Source organism: Siniperca chuatsi, linkage group LG16, assembly GCF_020085105.1.
Source record: "Siniperca chuatsi isolate FFG_IHB_CAS linkage group LG16, ASM2008510v1, whole genome shotgun sequence".
NCBI lineage: Eukaryota > Metazoa > Chordata > Actinopteri > Centrarchiformes > Sinipercidae > Siniperca > Siniperca chuatsi.
In genome coordinates this window covers 28,275,364-28,298,164 of record NC_058057.1, presented here as the reverse complement: position 1 = coordinate 28,298,164, position 22,801 = coordinate 28,275,364, and the positions used below count along the sequence as shown (strand labels likewise).

Genomic DNA, 22,801 nt, shown 5'->3' with positions numbered 1-22,801 from the left:
TGGACAGGGCCTTAAGGGTAGCTAGGACCAGGAGCGCTAGGACCCCCTCACCAGAGTCAGAAGGTGATAGTAGTTGACATATTAGTATCCACCTGTGTCTTTCCTGCTATGACAAGTCAAATGTCTGCTATGAAAAAGGTCCATATCTGCTCGTAAATCATGATGGATGTCGTTTTCTGGTTGAGTCTCTCAGCTTCAAGAAAGATGGTTCAATATTGAAAAAGTCCCAGCTGACTTGAAGCACGAGACAGGACTTCTTGACTCTTTTAATACTGAACCAAAGTGTTTCAGTATCTCAAGCTGACACCAGGTGGTGATCTCTGCTGTCAAACTCCTGAACCTCCTCACCCGGACCTCTGACCTACTACTTACAATGTTGCCGATAAACACAACACAGACAGCACGTGGGTTTCCTTCAAAACCAGGTTCATTTCCAGGACACAGAGTTGCACAGTTACACTGTACTAACTAATCTTGGTCAGCTGAGCCTCCAGATCAGTTTGAAAAACAGCTGGTTAACAATTTATGTGGATTCAATGATAATCAACTCTTTTAAAAGCAAAGCAACGTTTGGTCACAGTTCGTGTCTCTAAGCTGTGAGCAGTTCAGCCAAAGATTGATGTTTCCTTCTCAAACAGATTTTTAAGTCCTGAAGAGGTAAAACTGCAGTATTTCACAATAAAAAGCAAAAATTAAAGAAAAGACAGACGGACATAAATGTTGCAGCAGATTTTTTTGTCTCATTTCTTATCATCTTAAAAGCCCTCAGATTTATCTTGTGACCAAGAGCCTAAAGCAACACATGATTACAAAATGATTTACAGCCCTGAGTCAGGTTTGGACTTCAAGAGACCGGCGGGCCTCAAGCCCAGCTCCAGAGAGCTTTGGCTTCAGGAGGGAATCTTCTGGTCCACAACAGACGGATCCACAGATGAACCCGCCGAGCGTCCTCACATGGTGAAGGACGAGCCGTTGTCACTCGATCCGTCCACCGAGCGGCGAGTGGACACGTACATCTCGGAGGTGACCCTGGAGAAGCGGCGTGGGGCGATGTACCTCTTCCCCAGACACCACAGGTCCTGGACGATCCTCCTGAAGTGGTTCCTGAACTTCACCCCGATGAAGGCGTACAGCACGGGGTTCAGGCAGCAGTGCAGGTAGGCGATGGTCTGCGTCACCGTCTTGGCTGTATGCAAGGCATCTGACGCATTGCACGACTGCACCTCGAAGATGTTGACAGTGTCGTACAGCAGCGCGATGTTGTAGGGCAGGTGGCAAACGATGAACACCGCCACCACGGCCAGCACCACCCGCACCGCCTTGTGCCGCTGGAAGTTTCTGGCTCTCAGCAGGGTGACGATGACGGCGGTGTAGCAGAAGACCATGATGAGCAGCGGCAGGAAGAAGCCCACCGCCACCTGGACGCTGGGGACGGCCACCTTGGTGTTCCAGGCCGTGCTGTTGTGCGAGAACTTGAACTCGCAGACGTACTGGGGAGGCTTGGAGGTCTGATTCATCACCTCCACCTCGTCCATGAAGGTGTCCTTGGTGTGGGACGGCTCGTACCAGTTGTAGAAGTAGAAGGTGGGGACAGACAGCAGTAAGGCGGTGGCCCAGACGATGGTGCAGATGAGGCGGCTGTACGGCAGCGAGCGCAGTCTGAAGCTGCGGCGGGCATGGACGATGGCGATGTAGCGGTCGGTGCTGATGCAGGCGAGCAGCAGCATGCCGCTGTACAGGTTCACGCTGTAGGAGCCTCGCAGCAGCTTGCAGGCCACCGGCCCCATCGACCACGACGACAACTCGTTGTAGACGATGAGAGGCAGCGACACCACGAACAGCAGGTCAGCGATGGCGACATTGAGCAGGTAGACGTCGGTCATGGACTTGGTCCTCTTGTAGAAGGCGTACGTGACGATCACCAGGCTGTTCCCCACGAAGCCCAGGATGCAGATGATGGAGTGGACGTACGGGCCGACCACCAGCTCAACGCTGTGGTTGTTCTGGTGAGAACAAGGTCCAATCACTTCGTAGTCATAAGTGTCATAGTACTCATTATCGTCGTAATCTGATAGGTTGGACATCATTTCGTCCATCATCTTCTTCTACTGTAAACAAAGACAGAGACAGAAGATTAAACTGTGATGTGAATGTGATGATTTCTGTTTTATAGTATAATATGAATGTTGTTGCTAAAATCGACCAGAAGATTTATTTTTCAGAGATGAAAAGGTTTCTAGTATACATACTAGAAACAGCTAAATAGCCCAGCACATAACCCCCTGAAAACCACGTGTTGTTTTTGCACTTTGGTTTTCGTACGAATTAAATCGAGATATAACATGTTCATCAGTGAGCTTTAGAGGTTTTCTAAATATTTCAAAAATATAAAAAGTGTGTGTCTGCTGCCTCTGCAGCTCTCCAGCTCAGACTGATGACACGTAGAGCAAAAATATCATTTTCTGCTGCATTTAAGACCAAAATGTTCCTCTCAGAGGTTTCACACAGACCAGACCAGGTCTCACTCTGGACCAGAGTGTTGATGGATCCAGACACCAAACAAAAACACACAAAAACTGTTTTTGAATTATTCTGCCTGCATGCAGCTTCATTCAATATTTTAAAAATCTGTAAGTAAAACTATAAAAGTCAGAAAAGCCTTTAAGATGTTTATCAGAAGCATCCGTTTACAGAGTTAACTCAGGACGGAAATGACGGCTTTTCACTTTGACTTCTCTTCAGTCTGATGTAAAAACCATAAAATAAATCTACATGAGATATTTAAATGATTTGAAACTAGCACAGATGTCACAGTGTTTGATTGTTGGTGTGACGGGAGGTTTGGAGTTTGTTCTGCTGGTAAAAAGTGTTCCAGTTGTGGTTGACTGAGGTGGTGAATGTGTGAATGTGTTTGTTCTCAGGTGTCTGAACGCTGAGAGGAAGTTTGCAGAAAAAGAGGTCAGTTGAGTCTAAAACACTGAGTGACCCAGTTCATTTGTAATGTGTGGTTACTTCTGCTGTCAGAGGTTTCTATTAAAATGACTTATGTAGATTAGTCAGAAGATAACAGGTTTGTTCTCCCATGCTAGCAACGCAGCTCTGTGGTTGGTAACGTTGGTCTCCCTTGTTCACTCAGTCGCTGCTCCCTCTGCAGCACACACACTAGAGTACTTGACTCTGCAGTGAAGCACGACATCCAGGTTTCAGACACCTACAATGCAGAGCAGTGCATTGTGGGATTGTGAGCAGAAAGTCGTGTACATGTTGGACACACTCAGAGTTCGGACACTCAAATAAAATGGCGGAGAGTAAATGTAGAGCTCTGTAGTAAACAGGAAGTGATTTCAGACTTTGGTCCCAGACTGAAGCGTCTCAGCAGCTGCTGGACTGTGATGAGACGTGCTTCATCGTTCACGCTCCCCTCAGGATGAACTGTAATAACTCTGCTGATCCTCTGACTTTCCATCTAGCGCCACCATCAGGTCGACATGTTAACGTGTCCGACACTTTGTTTCTGACCAAATACCTGCAGAGCTGCTGACGCTCCCATCAGCCTCAGCTGCGCACTCTGTGTTTACTGCTAACTAGCTAATGTTAGCATGCTAACACGCTAACTAAGATGGTGAACATGGTACCTGCTAAACATCAGCATGTCAGCTTTGTCGCTGTTATCACGTTAGCTGCTGCAGACTCTCAGTCTGGTTTCCTCGTCTACGTGCAGGACGGGACGTCCACCCACTTCTGCCTCCGCTAGTTCAATGTGACACAAAAACGGGAAATCTTTCATGCATTCACTCAGCTGTTACTGACATTGAACCGACCGTCAGACTGCAGATACAAACTTATCTTAAAGAAGAAATAAACTGATTTTATTAAAAGCTGCGAGTTCCTCAAACGCCTCATGTTCCTGCTGTCTACTTCTGCTTGCTGGACACGATGCAAACGTCAAACTGGACGACAGCAGCTCAGTTTGTCCTCTCTGACTTCCCTTATTTCAAATATCACCTGAAGTCAAACAAACAGGCTGAAACAACAACAACACACGTGTAAACGACAGACGCCATCAGGTTTAAAGCAGCGCTGCCTCGGCTTCGGGTTTCATGTCCGAGACGATCCAACGATAGATTTCCTTCGTGTGGACAATAAAGTTCCAGTTTAATCTGCTCACTAAAGCGTCAGCGAGTGTCTGGATGCTCTGTGGAGGAATCAAATCAGATTAGAGGAATAGAAACCAGTAGATACTGTGGCCTGATACTGCTGACATGTTCAGCCAGCCGTGTCACCTGTCCAGGTGCTTGTTCACCTGACAGGTACAGATGTTTCCTATAACTCGCAGATTCCTTAAAGCACCCGCTGCTCACAGTCTGAGACTGGGATTTATTACATTACCTATAGCGCTACAGTTATTCCACCACTCTCAACAGTTTACAGTAACAGTTGTCTATTCAAAGCACCAATACATTCATGTGAAACACGACGACGCCGAGGGCCCAGCCTGATTTAATCTGTTAGGAGTTTTTTATGCAGTTTTTAATGTAAAATGTTCACTTGAAAAGTAACTACGCCTGTCAGTTAAAAGCAGTATAATGAAGCACAGAATGGAAATACTCGAGTACCGCTACCGCAGAATTGGACTAAAGTGCAGTACTTGAGTGAACGATCAAAACAGTCAAGTTTAATGATAATTCGGACTTTTTAAAGTTTACTGACAGTAAACTGTTAAACCTCTGCAGTGAAGCCGCCAACGCTGGAAACTCTGAAGAAGAAGAAGAAGAAGAAGAAGAAGAAGAAGAAGAAGAAGAAGAAGAAGAAGAAGAAGAATCCTTTTCATGTTAATGAATCAGTTTGCAGCAGAGGTGGAGACGATGCTCTGATATTAATCTTTGTGTCTTATTTCTTGTGTTTGTCTTTATGTCACGTGACATGAAGCACTTTGATATTTTGGCACTTTTTCTAAAACAAGTTGCGGTTTAAGTGACTGACAGCTGGCATGAAGTGAATGCATCATCTTTTAAAACTTCTCATCCTGTTGACTTTCAAGACAAAAAGGACAAAAAACGGAGTCACTGTAGGATGACTGATGTTATCTGACAGATTTGACAAATTACATCATGTGTTACTGTTTCAGGTTACGTTCCCTAAACAGAAGACAAGTCACAAACCAAATAAAACCGCTGATCGAGACATTTCTGTCTGTCGGCTACAAATATAACAAGTTCTGCTGGTTTACCGGTCTCCAACTGAACTCCTGTGCACCTCCTGAGTCACAGAAACCCGGATCAGTTTAGAGTTCACTTTAACTCTTCAGTTCAAAACTTACAGATTTTGCAAGAAACACAAAGATTTCTCTCAGAATTTCTCAAGAAAAAAACACTCCTGACAAAGAAAAGTGAAAGAGAGAAAAATGAGAAGTGGACGTTTTTCTGCAAGAGGGAACAATTAACCAAAAGGACTAGTAATAAAAAAACTACAAAGATCAATAAGAAGCAGAACTCACAGGTTTGAAGTTCGGATCGTGCTGCTGGTTTCCCTCGTCGCTGCTACAGGTGATGATGAGGATGATGGTGAGGAGGCTGTACAACATCGATCACACACTGAAACACTGCTGATAAAAGGGAAATGTGTGTGTGTGTGTGTGTGTGTGTGTGTGTGTGTGCTTCTGAAAACCTCAGATTCAAGTCTTCCTCTTTCATCTCCTCACTCTGCTGCTGTTTCAGCAAAGGTTTTTACACATTTCATTTCTTCACATCCTAAAAGTCTCATGTTTCGCCTGAAACGGTTTTCATTAAAAGTTAAAATGACATTAATGACAGCACATAATAACTGTGACCAGAAAAGGCTGAATGCTCTGAAGACGATGCGTGAGAGACCGCTGTTGGGTCATAAATACACATGTAAATGAAAAGACGTGACTTGGATTGAAAAAGGTTCCATTTCAATAAGTCTGTGGTTTGAAATCAGTGCAGGTGTTACCGTTTGGTGTCGTAAAGGTGAGAGACAATTTGAGTTCACAGCCAACAGCTGAGTCAGCATACCTTTAATGCTGCCAATTTGACAAAAATGTAAATAAATATGTAATAAATTTTTCATTCCTCCAGCATTTAGATTGTTCTAGTCTTTTATTTTAGACTAATCCTTTAGTTTTCTAGCGAGGCTCTAAAAAAATGCTACTGCAAAATATAATACATAAATATAAGAAGAACAAAACTTTTTATTTCACATTTAACATTTAGCAAGTCGCGCCTCTTTACTTTACCCCCGTATCTGTTTACATTTTAGTCAGCCGAACCAGCAGTCAGCAGCTCCTGTCTGCAGTGGACCCGTGGACGGACAGACAGCTGTCTCTGGATCACTGTGAGACTGAAGGAAACTTAGAAACAGCAGGATTCTCAGGCAGGTTCTGCAGCTACAAGGAGCGGCTTTATTCTATGATTTCTAAGCTGATTTATGGACATACAGTAATAGATGTTGACAAATGATGTCAACGGAAAGTGTAAGTCACACTGAATCTAAAAGTATGAGCTTCATGTCAGCTTTGACTGAGTTATGACTCAGAAGGAGTGAAGAAGTACTTTAATCTCCTCCGTGTTGGCGAGCAGCCAGACCACAATAAAGTGGATTCTGGGAGGTTGGTGAGGTGCTCTCACGTGGTCGCTAACATCTTGCTAGGCAGTATCCTACAATTTCAACTGGATTGGTAAAATATTGCTAGGCGTTCAGGGTGGTTGCTAAGCTGCTGCTAGGTGGTTACAAGAACACTGAGGACCCTGGTTGCTATTCAGCTGTGGCGTAAGGATGTTGTTGGCGTATTTTGGGTCTTTGTTAGGTAGAAATTAAATTAAATCATAGCTATGCTTTTATTACAGGATTGGTAAAATATTGCTTGGGTGTTTTTGGTCATTGCTAAGCTGTTGCTAGGTGGTCACAAGGACATTAGTAAATTATAGGATGTTGTTAGTGTATATGGGGTCCTTGTTATGTGTTTTCTAGCAGGTTGCTAACATACTGTCATAGCGTAGATATTCAAAGTGGTAGCTACAGCGTTGTTACAGGATCGATAAAGGTTGCTCGGTGGTAACTAATATGATTTATGGGGAGGGAAATACAAATTATATACAGCTTCCAACAAGTGAATAATTAGCTACTCGAGGAGGTCACCGTCAGGACCAAACCACTGTTTTTGTTGTTGTTTTGCAGTTTTAGCTCATGAATTACAAACCACACGTGTACTAAAATTACTGCCGATCATTTTCCAAATTAAAAATGAGGCTGTGGTTCATTCAAAACATCCACCCACCCCTGCACACACCTGGGCTCCCAGTGGGGGTTCATTCAAATATCCTCCAACACTAAAAACAAAACTTTAAATTTAGATTAAAAAGACGTCAGAGGACCCACATTCCCTGTCGGCACCGAAGAGCTGGGTCTCGACTGCTCTACAGGAAAAGTGCAGTGAGATAACTTCCGCCATGAACTGACGCTATATAAACTGAACAGAACTGAATAAAACAACCTCTCAAAACAAATCGATTTATTTTCTCATTGAAACTGTACAGACTTAAATATCGGCGATACAAACAGATGCATGATGGGAAAGCCAAGAGGGTTGGCTGACGGGAAGGTCAGGCCACCTCCTCCATGTAGTCGACTCCGTGACTCTGACTGAGCTGAGACACACTCAGGTCCTGAGTGGTTTCGTCAAACTGCACAACAGAACAAACACAGTGTGATTTAATTTAAAGGTTTAAAGACGCAGTCCGCCCAGGTGAAACCCGAACCAGGAGGTCTGATCACCTTGTCGCTGTTGTCAGGTCCCTCGATGGAAACTTCCTCGATCTCCTCGCCGATACTGAGCTCGCTCTTGGAGAGATCTGACCGATGACTGGAACAAAGGAAGTGCATTAAACCACTTTTTAACTTCCCATCTGTGTTTGGATTTCCTTCCAGACACAAACTGGTTTCAGTTCATGTCTATAAAAATCAACCTGCAGAGACTCGAAACCTGCTGCAGAGAGATATATAAACTGTATAATCCATCACAGTTACCGCTAGGAAGCTTTATGTTTGGTCAGTCCTAGCACAGGTACAGAGCAGAGACTGTTTCAGCGACTCTCTGAGAACGATTTTAATGTAGGAAACAACCAAATTAAGTTTATCCATATATGTTTGATTATTGGATATTACAGGAAAACCACGTCTAAACCCTCAAGCAAGTGAAGACTGAACACAACGTCTCTCACATTTCTGACAAAATAATGTGTCAGAGCAGTTTTCACTGCCTGCCCTTTGTAATTGCTGATTTTGATGAGTCGCCTATAAATAAACTTTATTATTTAACAGCTGCATCAGCACGACGTCCTCCTGTCTCTGACTGTGTGCGGAGCAGTTTATACTCTGACAGAGGAGCTTCGATACAACTGGGCGGTGACACTCAGCTAATGAGCTGCGATAGCTTCCTCCATGTTGGACTCTCCAGCTCTCCGTCCACTCAGAGCTCAGCGCTGTCACGACGGCTTGTTATACGTCGACGGTGCAAATTTGTGTGTCAAAGCTCCCAAAAGTTGAACTTGACTGGAAAAATTAGTGCAGATTAACTTTTTCACCACGAGGGAATCCACCAATCGCAGTGGTTCCATTGAAAGTGATTGATTGATTGGTCCAACCTTTAGACAAACAATAACATCGTAAGTTTGACCAAAAAGACTAACCGCTGAATGTGACGTTTTAACAACGTAAAATGTAAAAACACTGAGGAATTAAAGTACAGTCTTACCTGTTAAAGTCATCGTCATATTCAACATCGTCATCTGTGAAACAAAGTTTTAAAAGTTTACTTTGTGATGCAGAGCGGTCAAGTCTTTAACAAGCATCGCAGGGTCTCACCACCCCCGCCCAAAACGTTTGCAGATGACACTCACATTTCTTACTAACAGAAAAACGTAAGTTACAGGAAAGTTGAATACTTTTACAGTCATGGTTAAAGTCCTCGTCTGTATCCAAACAACTTCAAAATGGTTCCCAGATTATATTCAATGTTTCCCCCACAGTCGGTTGTCTCACAGAGAATCTTTTACAGCGGACAGAAGTTGCGTTGAGGTTTGAAACAGAAGAAGAAGCTTCCAGTCAGACCTGCTCGCTGGGTATCAATACATTATCAATACAAGCACCAGTAACTATTCTTTGATTTGATACTAGGTCCTTGCAAAACTTCTTTTTAATCCTTTTTATTGCTTTATGTTGCTATAAAAAAAGAACATGTTTGCTTAACTTTTAACCTATTACACACTAAATAAAAACTGCATGAGGTACATTTACTCTGTTAGCGATGTATTGTCAGGATCTGATCAATACTGCTTATCAGTGTCAATTCAAAACAGGGCTGTGGGGGACACACTGTACTTACTGGACCCTGATGAGATTCCTGTACCTACTTAAGTATCAATGCGTGGTACTTCACCAAATGACTAATAATACCCGGCGGTACTGAAGCGGACAGATCACCCAGTCCAAATACTGGACAATGTAAAATGCAGAGAACCAACAAAGGGACAAAATAATCCTTTGAGACACTACAGAAGGACAGATTCTGGACTGGGTTTGAATAGTTGTGATAGTTTGAATCCTACCTAAATGCAGAGATCCAGTTTTATCATTCAGGGCCTTGGAGTCTCTGAAGCCCCTCTCTCTGGAGCTCGACGCTCCTGCAGGAAGAAAAACACAAGTCTTCTGCTCGACGTCAAACTGTGGATGAACTGTCGACAAATACAGATCTGATAATTGCTTTTGGACATTCCTGCTCTCCAGAGGACGAACCCTTTGGATTTGAATGACTCCATCATCTTTCCTCTAGCGCCACCCTCAGGACAAACTTAATATTTTAGTTCCACTACTGTTCAGACTCAGAGAGTAGATAAATCATCAGGATGCTGTTAGTTCAGACTGTAACGAACCCTGCAGCCTGTAGGGGCGCTATAAAGATGTTCAGTTTGAACAAACAGTGTTGGTTGAACTCTGACCGTTCCTGCTGTGGCTCTGCTCTGACATGCTGCTTCCTCGTCCTCCTCCTCCTCCTCCTCCTCCTCCTCCTGGTCTCGGCGCCTCTGACAGGGACCCCGCTGGACTCCCTCTGGCCCCGGACGCCTCCACCTTCCTGGGATACAAACAGCACACAGTCAGCTGAGGGCGGAGCTTCAGGGCAGGAGCTACTTTAACTACAACATAATGAATTAACTTGAATTTTGATTTGCTCAGTAAGAGGCTGCTTTGCAATTAACAGCCATGAGCACAGATTATTCTAATAAACACTGAAGAACACTTTCAGACCAGAATCTTTTACTGCCCAGGATTTAAAAAACAGCTTTGAAATGTCTACAGACGAATCCACCAACGACCTCTGTCGTCTCTCTGAACGCCTCCATTGCTGCGGCGTTATGAGCGCATTTACAGTGAAAGCACTGATGTTTACAGCAGGTTGGTGACAGCTGACAGACGGAGGTGGTCTGTGTGAGTTTGTTATTCAGGAGTTTCCACAGTGACGCTCCCCTCAAGGAGAGAAGTGCCACTGATCCAGGAAAACAAGAACCATGTCGACGGGGAATTCTGAGTCTTAGTAATGTAAAAATTATTTATTGATTTAAGTGAAGTTCATATTAATGGGTTTTGGCACTCCTATTATTTTTCCTTGTCTTACTTCTATTTGGGGGATAACAACACTCAGTTTTGGAACTAAAGTTCCCATAATGTTTTGGGGGGTGTAAACAGGATATATAATGTTGCCCTGTAGTCAGTCAGTTATCTGTGAGCTACAGCTTCCTGTTGTTTTAGCCTCTGTTTGTCTACATTCAGTCAGACTGTCCCGTCAGAGCAGCCGAACCAGCAGTCAGCAGCTCCTGTCTGCAGTGGACCCGTGGACGGACAGACAGCTGTCTCTGGATCACTGCGAGACTGAAGGAAACTTAGAAACAGCAGGATTCTCAGGCAGGTTCTGCAGCCGCTTTCTTCTCTGGTGTCTAAGCTGATTTCTGGAGGTTTATTCTGGACGGACGTCAGAGACGATGATGTCCTCTGGAAGTGCGAGTCGCGCTGAGTGATTCGACGTGAGTTTCATGTCTGTGAGTTCAGACCTGACGGAGTTATGAGAGTTTTAAAGCGTCTCAATCTCCTCCGTCAGCTGTGAGTCTCTGCTGCAGCTCCACCTGCTGACAAACTACAATAACTGACTTCCTGTAGTTTTTACAACACCTGCACGCACCTGTCCCTGTCACCTCACGCCTTTCCAACTCAGTTTGAAAACCTCTGGTATAGATTGAAATGACAAGAGATCAGCGGCCTTTAACTGTCCCTGGTCGGTCCTTTGTCGGCATGTGTTAATTCGTCTAAATCTCCTTTAAGTTTGGTGTAGGTGGAAAAAAAAAGTTTCCAAAAATTTGAGCAATAACAATTATCCACAGGACAAGAGAGAGAGAGGTACACCTGTAGCTCACCTGAGCTCAGAGGTCAGACTGTGTTCAGAGAGACGATCATCTCGCTCGTCCTCTGAGTCAGCAGCCAGGACAGACAAGCTGAGACCAGAGAGAGAGAGAGAGGGTGAAGAGACAGTGGCACACTCATATCTGTACTTCCAAACTTCTGAGGACCCTCAGTGATATAATCCATTCCCTTAAAGCCGACTCTAAACCTCAAACAGCCCTTTGAAAACGTGAGGAGACAAGACGTCCTCGCTTTCTACAAGACGCCCTCGCTTTTTATAAAACGCCCTCGCTTTCCACAAGACGCCCTCGCTGTCTACAAGACGTCCTCGCTGTCTACAAGACGTCCTCGCTTTCTACAAGACGCCCTCGCTTTCTACAAGACGCCTTCGCTTTCAACAAGACGCCCTGGCTTTCTACAAGACGTCCTCGCTGTCTACAAGACGTCCTCGCTGTCTACAAGACGTCCTCGCTTTCTACAAGACGCCCTCGCTTTCTACAAGACGCCTTCGCTTTCAACAAGACGCCCTGGCTTTCTACAAGACGTCCTCGCTGTCTACAAGACGCCCTCGCTTTTTATAAAACGCCCTCGCTTTCAACAAGACGTCCTCGCTGTCTACAAGACGCCCTGGCTTTCTACAAGACGTCCTCGCTTTCAACAAGACGTCCTCGCTGTCTACAAGACGTCCTCGCTGTCTACAAGACGCCCTGGCTTTCTACAAGACGTCCTCGCTTTCAACAAGACGTCCTCGCTTTCAACAAGACGCCCTGGCTTTCTACAAGACGTCCTCGCTTTCTACAAGACGCCCTGGCTTTCTACAAGACGTCCTCGCTGTCTACAAGACGCCCTGGCTTTCTACAAGACGCCCTCGCTTTCAACAAGACGCCCTCGCTGTCTACAAGACGCCTCGCTGTCTACAAGACGCCCTGGCTTTCTACAAGACGCCCTCGCTTTCAACAAGACGCCCTCGCTTTCAACAAGACGCCTGGCTTTCTACAAGACGCCCTCGCTTTCTACAAGACGCCCCTGGCTTTCTACAAGACGCCCTCGCTTTCTACAAGACGCCCTCCTTTCAACAAGACGCCTCGCTGTCTACAAGACGCCCTCCCTTTCAACAAGACGCCCTCGCTGTCTACAAGACGTCCTCGCTGTCTACAAGACGTCCTCGCTTTCTACAAGACGTCCTCGCTGTCTACAAGACGCCCTCGCTTTTTATAAAACGCCCTCGCTTTCAACAAGACGTCCTCGCTGTCTACAAGACGTCCTCGCTGTCTACAAGACGCCCTGGCTTTCTACAAGACGTCCTCGCTTTCAACAAGACGTCCTCGCTGTCTACAAGACGTCCTCGCTGTCTACAAGACGCCCTGGCTTTCTACAAGACGCCCTGGCTTTCTACAAGACGTCCTCGCTTTCAACAAGACGTCCTCGCTTTCAACAAGACGCCCTGGCTTTCTACAAGACGTCCTCGCTTTCTACAAGACGCCCTGGCTTTCTACAAGACGTCCTCGCTTTCTACAAGACGTCCTCCCTTTCAACAAGACGCCCTCGCTGTCTACAAGACGTCCTCCCTTTCAACAAGACGCCCTCGCTGTCTACAAGACGTCCTCACTGTCTACAAGACGTCCTCCCTTTCTACAAGACGCCCTCGCTGTCTACAAGACGCCCTCGCTGTCAACAAGACGTCCTCGCTTTCTACAAGACGTCCTCGCTGTCAACAAGACGTCCTCGCTTTCTACAAGACGCCCTCGCTGTCAACAAGACGTCCTCGCTTTCTACAAGACGTCCTCGCTTTCTACAAGACGCCCTCGCTGTCAACAAGACGTCCTCGCTTTCTACAAGACGTCCTCGCTGTCTACAAGACGTCCTCGCTGTCTACAAGACGTCCTGGCTTTCTACAAGACGTCCTCGCTGTCAACAAGACGTCCTCGCTTTCTACAAGACGTCCTCGCTGTCTACAAAACGCCCTCGCATTCTACAAGACGTCCTCGCTGTCAACAAGACGTCCTCGCTTTCTACAAGACGTCCTCGCTTTCTACAAGACGTCCTCGCTGTCAACAAGACGTCCTCCCTTTCAACAAGACGTCCTCCCTTTCAACAAGACGTCCTCGCTTTCTACAAGACGCCTTCGCTGTCTACAAGACGTCCTCGCTGTCTACAAAACGCCCTCGCTGTCTACAAAACGCCCTCGCTGTCTACAAGACGCCCTCCCTTTCTACAAGACGCCCTCGCTGTCTGAAAGACGCCCTCGCTTTCTACAAGACGTCCTCGCTGTCTACAAGACGCCCTCGCTGTCTACAAGACGTCCTCGCTGTCTGAAAGACGCCCTCGCTTACTACAAGACGCCCTCGCTGTCTACAAGACGTCCTCGCTTTCTACAAGACGCCCTCGCTGTCTACAAGACGCCTTCGCTGTCTACAAGACGTCCTCGCTTTCAACAAGATGCCCTCGCTTTCTACAAGACGCCCTCACTTTTTATAAAACGTCCTCGCATTCTACAAGACGTCCTCGCTGTCTACAAGACGTCCTCGCTGTCTACAAGACGTCCTCGCTGTCTACAAGACGTCCTCACTTTTCAGTCTCGAGGTCTTAATCTTAAACTGGTCCTCACAAAGGCAGAAGTCCAGAACACACACTCATGCAGACGGTATTTGATCCAGTTGAAACTAAACTCTAAAACTCAGGGTTTATGTGACTCCTGACGTTCAGGACAGTTTAGTCTTTTAGTTTTTCTCGGAGCTGTTTGTGAATGTAAAACCAGGAGTGAGAAGAAGCCCGGCGCTGCTTCACTGCTTCGCTGACTCTTCAGTTTTGTCTCAGCGACCCAGTTTGGCCTCAGAGATCATTAAAGTTTCATGAAGCCGACAGCGAAATGTAATCCGACTCAGTTACAGTCGTCTCTCTGGGACTTCACGCTGATATGGACACTTGTTTTCCTCCACGGGGACATCGCTCACTCTGATCCCACAACGTCAAACACAGTTTCCATCACACAGTCAAGAGTCAGCCTCCTGGTGACATCACACGTCAGCTGATGACATCACACATTACAATGTCACAGCAGATGAATAAATGATTATAAATCGGGGGAACAGTGTCAGTGTGGATGAATACAGAGTTAACAGTCTGGTTTCTTCCTCTTTAGCCACACTGATGGATGCTGGGAAATCAACAGCAGCCACAACACAAACACTCAAACATGTTTATCTCTGGTTGGAAAGTTCGGCGGCGAATAATGAATCCAGTCAGTCAGAAACTGAGAGACTAGTTGCCTTTGAAAAAGCTGCAGATTTCTGTGAATGTGACAAAAGTAAAGTTCTGGTTTTCAGCTCAAACTGACCTGATTTCTTTTACTTCCCTCAGGCTGCGTCTGGTCTAGTTTCACGTCCACAAATTAAAAGAAATCGTCACTTTCCTAAAACGTCCTCACACTCATCTATTCAGTTTATTAATCGTCCGTCCTCTGTTGTCTGATCTGAGGCTGACGTGAGGCGAAGTGCAGACTCACTCGTTGAGGCTTTTGCCTCGCCTCATGGGGGACACGACCGGCCCAAAGAGACACTCCTCCCTCAGAGGGACAACACTGCAGGGTGAAGACGCACAGGTAGAGGAAGGCAGGGAGGACAGGTAGAGAGGACAGGTAAAGAAAAAGAGCAGGGAGGACGAGGCAGGGAGACAGGTAGGACAAGGAAAAGGACATAAGGAGACAAGAACAGGAAATACAATAGAGAAGAAAGGACATTTAAGACAAAGTAGGGACATCAAAAGACAGGCAAGACAGTGTAAGGACTCTAAGATTAAAGTAGGGTGAGTGAGAGACACCTGGACAGGTAAGACAAGCTCAAAGGGACAAAAACAGGACGAGACTAAAGATGCACCGATTTAATCTGTTGGAGCAGATCGACCAGACGTGAGTCACATGACCGGTCCACATTAAATTATGTTGACGCATTTAGCCGCTGATGATACTCATCACTTCCTTTATGTACTTCACAATAAAAGCACTTGAGAAGGCAGTGGTAGGCCTTTATTGTGAAACCAGAGGTGTTGACAATGACATTTGCGGTTAGTTAACGATACCAGAGACCAAGGATTCACTCGACGGAGTTTTTCTAAAAGTACATTTGCGGCACTTTCTGTAGGGACATTACATTTTATTACATGTTCAATGAAACTAAACGAACAAACTTTTAGTCTGTTGCAGTAGCTGAACGGGAATTTGATCCCAAGTTTGAGTGAAAAGTCAACACTAAGTGCTAACTAGTAAGTTTCACACTAAACTCAACAGTGTGTTCAGTTACGCTGCTGAACTTCACTGTTATTAAAACAGGAAGTGGCGTTTCAGCTGGAGCGTCGCTCAGGTTAAATGGGACAGCTTGTCAGGTCTGTATCTGTTCACCACATCTTTTAATATCGTGTGCGCACATGATAAAAACATGAAATCCTTCAGGACTTTCCGCACACAGTGATTTTTAAATGTGGGGAAAAGAGCTGCGCGGTATTAGATCAGCAGTTTAGCTATCAGAGTTCGGACCGGTGCATCCTCAGACGACACAGAGACGGAGCAACAGAGCAAAGAGAACAAAGGAAGAAGACAAGAAACAGAACAGGAAGAAAACTACAAACTACAGGAAGTTCAACACAACATGAAGGAGCAGAGCTTTTTTTTTACTGTTTCCCTTGAATCACTTTTAAGAAGCTTAAAGAGGTAAAACTCATTATTTTCTTCTGTTCTGTTCTTCTGTTAATCATCTCATCGGAGCTATGGACCACTCTACTACTTCCTAATATTTTGCAGCAAGTTTCTGTAAAGAGTTACATTTCTTCCATCAAAGAGAAGGCTTCATCACAAAGTGTGACGTCAGTGATTGTTAGAATTAAAAAGACGGCCATTTTATAATTTACTGAAGGTTTAAAAAGAAAATATAAAAGAATCTAACGGGTGTAAAACCTATTTTAAATATCCTAAACACAAGGTCCACTTACTTTGCTATTCCCAGAGCTTTCAAATGTATCCCACTGCCTTCTTGAGCAAATGAGGACTTCCAGCTGCTTTACCCCCCTTTTCCAAGTGGACCTTATGTTCGGGATATTGATCACAGATACGACCTCTGATGTCCTCGATTTGTTACTGAACTGATCGGCGTTCACCCTGAAGTTACTCTGTGGGTTGTTCAGTCGTGATACTTACTCTTTCTGACTGTTTGTCCTCTCTGATGAGTCCTTTTCTCCAAGCGGAGAACTACGATTTACGAGGCAGCAGAGAAACACAGAGAACAGACAGAACATCTGAGACTGAAGCTTGTTTATAACAACAAACACAAGTTACTTACAGATCAACTAAAACTAGCTGAAGATAAAACGAGTTCTGCGTTCATGAAGGCAGATGCTGATCTATGATCTCGAGCTTCTTATGTTTGTTCAGTCTGTTGTTCTCTTTTTGGAAATTAAACATTTTCTTGCACACATGCAGTAACAGCAAAAGCTAAAATAGTGAAAGTATCCAGGTGGTATAAGCGAGCCCGGTTCCACCTACCAGCTCCCAGAGGACTGTATTGGGACTGGGATCCCGCGGGACCCAATGCAACTCTCACGGGAGCGGGCTGTAATGGTCCGAAATCCAGCGGGATCAAGAAACCAGTCGGAGCGCTCTACTCTGAAGCTCACTGATTACATGTTGTATCTCGTTTGTTTAACGTGAACAACAACCAAAGTGGTTTTATGGAGAGCCAGGCTAGCTGTATCCAGTCTTTATGCTAAGCTAAGCTAAGCTAAGCTGCTGGCTCTAGCTTCATATTTAGCGTACAGACATGAGAGCGGCATCAGTCTGAACCTCTGACTCTCAGAGAGGAAGAGAAGAAGAGGATTTCACTGAACGCTGAGCTGTCGCTTTAAACCTAAAGCCGTCTGTACGAACAACACATGACTCGGATGTGCTGGGATTAGTCAAAGGTGAAGGGTCAGGTGTCCTCACCAGCCGTAGGTCTTCTGTGGTTTGGGCAGCGGGTCGTCGAAGAACGAATCTCCGTCGTCGAGATCGTCCTCCACCTCCAGGTCCTGGTCCAGACGCTCCCTCTTCAGGCCGGAGGAGGAGGCCCTGTTGTCGGACGCCTCGCTGCGTCTGGAGCCCTGCAGCTGGAGGTCTCCTTTACTCGGAGACGTCGCAACCTCCGAGTCCTGATGGATGACACAAAATCATGACAGACGACAGGCAACGCAGCAGGTTCGGCTTCGGGTCAAACACTGGACGGCTGCTGTGACGTGATGAGTTTAGGAACAGGCAGCAGAGCGCTGGACGTCACATCCAGCCTGTTATTAAAGATTAAAGAGGAAAATGTTGCTGATCAACTCCACGATGTTCAGACAACAATTCAAGTCAGTGTCGATCCACAACTGTCGCAGCAACTATGACTTTTCCTGGTATTTTAAATACCGGCTGATTAAAGTGTCTCTTTATTAACTTGATTATTTATTTAATGCAAACGTCTTGTAGGTCTCTTCGCGTTCGGACGACATGAAACAAAAGTCAAGTTTTCATCCAAATTTTGTGAAAATTTGAACTGAATTTCCAGAAAACCAGCAAAAGATGAATGAATGTTTGTTTCTATCCTGCAGGTAATTACACCCTCTATGTTTTTATACCAGCCCTGTCTGGCCGCAGCTGTTATCTGAGACTCAGCCATTGTTTAAATACTGGCTTTTATTCAATCAATCAATCAATCAATCAATCAATCAGTCAGTCTTTATTATCCCCCAGTCTTGCTTGCAGCCAGGTGAGAGCATATCATCTAGCAGTTATTTGAGAACTGACAGTAGATTAAACCCCAGTTAAAGCTGCTGATCTGCACTGACTCTGTGTTGTGTCAACATCATCATCATCATCATCACGACTCTGGTTTTAATATTAAACTGAAGCAGCAGGTGAGTTAGTGCAGCAGGTGATGACATCATCAGTTCTAACTCTCTGAAGCTGATCTGAGGTCAGCTGAGTTCACGCTGAGCCTCGTTCTGACGTCGGCGCCGCTGAGTCTCATCTTCGCTGCATTAAAACAGGCGGCAGCTCACGAACCAGTTCTCACGCACAGATCAGCTGTTGCTAAATATCTACAGCTGCTAGCTGCAGGTGCTGTTAGCTGACACAGCTAGCGTTAGCGTGCTAACACCTGAGCCGTTCAGAGCGAAAGAGGCGATCTGGAGCTCGGTCGACGTCTCTGACCTGAAACCTGATAAATGATGTTTAATAACGACGTCGGTCTGGAAGATTTTAAAACTACATTTCACTGAAATAACACAGCGTGAGCAGATAACGTCAGTTAGCTTAGCATAGTCAGATATTCCCTCTCATTATAAACTGTGTGAATCCTTCTAACTCAAACAGATGTCTCCGTGTCTGCAGACAGAAACAAGACTAACACGTTTACAAAGATTTCTGTCATGTTTGGAAGTTACGCTAGCTCCTGATGCTACAGTCACTTCCTGTTTACATAGCTGACCGCTCCTGATTGGACGGCGCTACAGATGTTTCCTAGCAACAGATTTACACGTGACTGAAGTCTTTACTCGTTTGTTCAGTTTTAATGGTGCGACCTGGTTTAGTGAAGCGCTAGTTAGAAGCTAGTTAGCGGTTACTGAGAACTTTGTGTTCAGACTGAAGGATCCGCGACGCTGCTGAGACTCGGAGTCCAGGTGAACCGGAGCTGCACAGAAAAAAATCATTCACTTCTTTGTTCCAATTTGTTCTGCTGATCAAAACAGTTTCAGTTTCAGGAGGTAAAGACGTTCCTTCCACGCAGTCGAACTTTATGTTTTCACTCCCACTTAAACTGGCAGAGAAGTCGCAGCGAAACTGAAGAAGCTGTGCTCGGTGGCAGAGCTCGTCCAATGAGAGGAGAGTAGAGAGTCAAAGTCGTAACATCACTTCCTGTCTCGCCTCAGTTCCACAGCTTTAATAAAACCTCTCGGTGAGGGTTTATTTAATTTGTCTTTCTGAGGTTTACAGTCCATACAGATGAAAGAGCATCTGCAACAGACCTTCATATTAGAAATGATTCATTTTCTATGAACTACAGCTGTCGTGTGTTGCACGTCAACAGTTTCTGTATTAACCATAATATCCGCCCACGCTCTCCTCTCAAGTCCACCGTCTAGAAAGATTTACCAGAACCGACTTCTTTTAGGTCAGAAGGTTCATATCTTTAAACTTTAACTTGGATTAGAACATTTCTTTACCTAAACATTCATCTTATTGTATTTGTTTTAAAACGTTTCTATTATTTATGTCTTTTATCTCGTTTTATTGTTTTTTTAAATCTATTTTATTAGTTGTATTGTTTAGTTTATTACTACTGTTGCTCAGATTGTTTTAGTGTTTCTTCTGTCTTATTATCAGCTCGTCAGCTTTGTACTAAGTGTACAAATAAAGCTTTATTGATTTATATCTTAATGTTCAGGAAATGAATTCCTAACGGGCCACTTCACAGATGAGATTGGTTATTGTGTTAGCCTGTGCCCTGGGGTTGATTCAGTTTCAGCGCTGACAGATGACCTTTACTGCCTAAGTAAGATAAGATAAGTGATGTTTTTTTCCAGCGTCTTTGTAGGACAATATTAACTTTTTTGTTTTAATCAGAAAAAACACGCAGCAGAGGTGGAGGGTACTTGTTAAGCCCCGATTAGTGTCTGCAGGTATTCCTTTGATGCTGCATACAGTCAGACCAACAGCAGGGGAAACGCTCGCCGCTCCGCTCGCCGCGGCTCGTTCAGCGTCCCTGAAGGAGCTCCGCAGAACCACGTTTACAGAAACCTCAACCTGATCGACCCAACCAACAGGTTAACGTGAGGGGACGAGCCCAGTTTGAGATGGAGGTCACTGATATCTGACGCCGGTGTGTTCAGATCTGAACTCCATCAGGTTCACAGTTCCGGACATCTCCTATCAAGAATCTGGATGTCAGTTAGCAAGCAGAGCGAGTGTTAGCGTGAAGCTGATTATAAATAATGACTTCTGCTCTGCATGTTGTTACCTTGGCTGCCGTCTGACTCTGTCCTCTGGGATTCTGCCCTTTATACCTGGGGATCTGTGCACGACAGGGACAGGGACACCATCAGCTGCTGCACACCTGACGCTGCCGCCGCTGCTAGTGCCGGGCGACGTCTACCGAACGGGCACATGACGGAGTCCACAGTGAAGCCACGCCATCGCCGCCCATTCGCAGCCCGTCCTCACCTGTTTGCTGTCAGAGCAGCGCGGCTCCTTTAAGGAGCAGGTGGTGTGTGCGGGCGAGCGAGCGAGAGAGCGAGCGGCTGCACTCGGAGCAGACAGGTGTTGCCGATCGCAGCAGAGCGACAGGTGAGCACTGAGGGTGTCTAGTGGCTGTGACATTTTTATAAAACTCTCGTCACGTACTTATAAAGTCTTGAAAACGGCCACAGCTCACCTGTTATTTTTGTGTATCTGACAAAGCTTTGCAAACACATTAACTCCAGTATTCAGACTTTCTGTTGGCAAGAAAGTGGATTTTTCCCATGAAAAAGGGTTAAAAGAACGATTAAAGTGAAAAAACACAGAAAATCTGGCCAAGGTGTTTTTTAAAGAGTGAACAGACATCCATTCATCACAGGAAGCAGCAGCTTTGACACTCAGCTGATATTCAGAGCTCAGGTGAAAGCAGACGTACCTTACTGGCAGGCGGGGAGCTGGTTTTCTCCTCGGGGAAGTGACTCTGAGCTGGACCGACATCAGAGTCCTGAACAACCTGAACACAGACGACAACTTCAGACGTCACGGCCGGAAACGCGACTTTTCATTTTAAATGTATACATTTATTAACAGGAGCAAGAGTCTGCGGCCGTGCTAGCAGCTACGTAAGGCTGTACTTGAGCTAAACGCTAACATCAGCATGCTAACATGCTCAGAATGACAGCGCTAACATGCTGATGTTTACCAGGTATAATGTTCACCATCTTAGCTTAGCGTGTTAGCATGCTAACATTAGCTATTCGGTCAGAAACCAAAGTGTCGGACGCGTTAACGTGTCGACCTGATGGTGGCGCTAGATGGAAAGTCAGAGGATCAGCAGAGTTATTACAGTTCGTCCTGAGGGGAGCATGAACGATGAAGCACGTCTCAGTGTGAAGTTTCAGTCTGGACCAAGATGGTGGACAGGCCGTCGTTAGCTTAAAAACTCACTAAATACTTTGAGTTTTCTAGTAAACAACCAGGTGTTTGGAGTGAAAAGGGACTTTAATCTACTTCCACTCAATAACATCGGATCATCTGATTTGAATACAACACATCGTGACTTTTATTTTCTTCCAAAACAAATCTGTAAAGTGCTAAAAGAAGAGTTAGAAATGATAAATATGTCAAATATCAAGAGTTATGCTAATAACTAAAGGACTCCAACATTAAAGTAAATCCTGTTCTCTGTCTTCAGTCACATGTTTCATCAGTACAGAGATCGGCCCAGGATGCGTTTAGCCTAGCTTAGCATAAAGACTGGAAGCGGGGGGAAACTGCTAGCCTGGCTCCATCAAGAGAGTCTCGTCTGATTCAGGGGAAGATTAAAATCGCTGCACGCAGAGTAGAAAACATTCGCTGAGTCTCACCACGCTCGTGCACTGGGCGAAGAGACGCTTGTAAAGTCCCAGAAACACCTGGAAGTCTGTCGCTGTGGAAACAACAAAACACGGCAGACAGCAAACAGTGAACAACAACACACAAGCATCTGAACGGTGCGACACGTCAGCTGACATCCAACTGCCCTTCTGCTTGTTTTCACTGTGTGGCCAAAAGTATGCGGCCGCCCTTGAGTACAAACATACGGTGATACCAAACACTTTGAGTTTGTCTCGTTCCTGTTTCAACATGACACAAAGGCGGGACACCGGCAGCGAGCCAGACCTCATCGGCCCGCCGTCCACTGACTGTGCGTACGGAGGTCGGAAGTGTCCCCGTTAAAATCTTACTCTTGGAGAAGCTCCTGTCTGCAGCTCTCAGCTCGTCGGCGACGAACCTCTCCAACATGTTCCTGCAGGCCACAAACACAAAGCCACATTTCAAACCATTCGCTCTTTTAAAAACGAGTCCAACAGAACAGACGGACACATTTCTTTCATTCGCCGCTGTAACGCCGTCTGTACGGACTCGAATGCAGACAGCACGTGTGCAGCGCAGAACATGAACATCTGACGGACTGACTGGAAACATGAAATGAAATATAACATAAAAAAGGGGGTGAAACGTTTTAAATGAAATACATTTAAGCTCGAAATTCTCATCCGAGTCTCAAATAAACAAATAAAGATAAAGAAAAAGTAACATTATATTATAGAT

At 45.4% G+C, this 22,801-nt stretch overlaps 2 protein-coding genes across 13 annotated transcripts in view; both read right to left on the bottom strand.

The window, feature by feature from the left end:
- Positions 1-47: 47 nt before the first annotated feature.
- ccr6a (chemokine (C-C motif) receptor 6a) lies at positions 48-7,367 on the bottom strand. Of its 2 annotated transcripts, none has more exons than XM_044168209.1 (2): positions 5,498-7,367; positions 48-2,108 (listed from the first exon to the last, which is right to left on the bottom strand). In XM_044168209.1, exon 2 carries the CDS (start codon positions 2,097-2,099, stop codon positions 951-953), a length of 1,149 nt encoding a protein of 382 aa, XP_044024144.1. In that variant the 5' UTR covers positions 2,100-2,108; positions 5,498-7,367; the 3' UTR covers positions 48-950. The 2 variants fall into 2 exon arrangements, with proteins under 2 accessions (XP_044024144.1, XP_044024143.1); XM_044168208.1 differs by lacking the exon at positions 5,498-7,367 and adding an exon at positions 3,636-5,447 and having other exon boundaries at positions 715-2,108.
- Positions 7,368-7,516: 149 nt separating this feature from the next.
- cep43 (centrosomal protein 43) overlaps positions 7,517-22,801 on the bottom strand; it is a 32,056-nt gene continuing 16,771 nt past the window's right edge. For 5 of the 11 annotated variants that reach the window (XM_044168179.1, XM_044168182.1, XM_044168185.1 and 2 more), the window contains 13 exons: positions 22,435-22,496; positions 22,075-22,136; positions 21,144-21,221; positions 20,490-20,543; positions 17,441-17,643; positions 16,658-16,708; positions 14,975-15,049; positions 11,484-11,561; positions 10,017-10,150; positions 9,627-9,701; positions 8,774-8,807; positions 7,795-7,882; positions 7,517-7,703 (listed from right to left, as the gene is read on the bottom strand). In XM_044168179.1, the coding sequence (XP_044024114.1) occupies positions 7,623-7,703; positions 7,795-7,882; positions 8,774-8,807; positions 9,627-9,701; positions 10,017-10,150; positions 11,484-11,561; positions 14,975-15,049; positions 16,658-16,708; positions 17,441-17,643; positions 20,490-20,543; positions 21,144-21,221; positions 22,075-22,136; positions 22,435-22,496 (1,075 nt within the window). In that variant the 3' untranslated portion in view covers positions 7,517-7,622. The remainder of the gene's footprint in view (positions 7,704-7,794; positions 7,883-8,773; positions 8,808-9,626; positions 9,702-10,016; positions 10,151-11,483; positions 11,562-14,974; positions 15,050-16,657; positions 16,709-17,440; positions 17,644-20,489; positions 20,544-21,143; positions 21,222-22,074; positions 22,137-22,434; positions 22,497-22,801) is intronic. The other 6 variants (XM_044168183.1, XM_044168181.1, XM_044168186.1 and 3 more) reach the window with 6 other exon arrangements.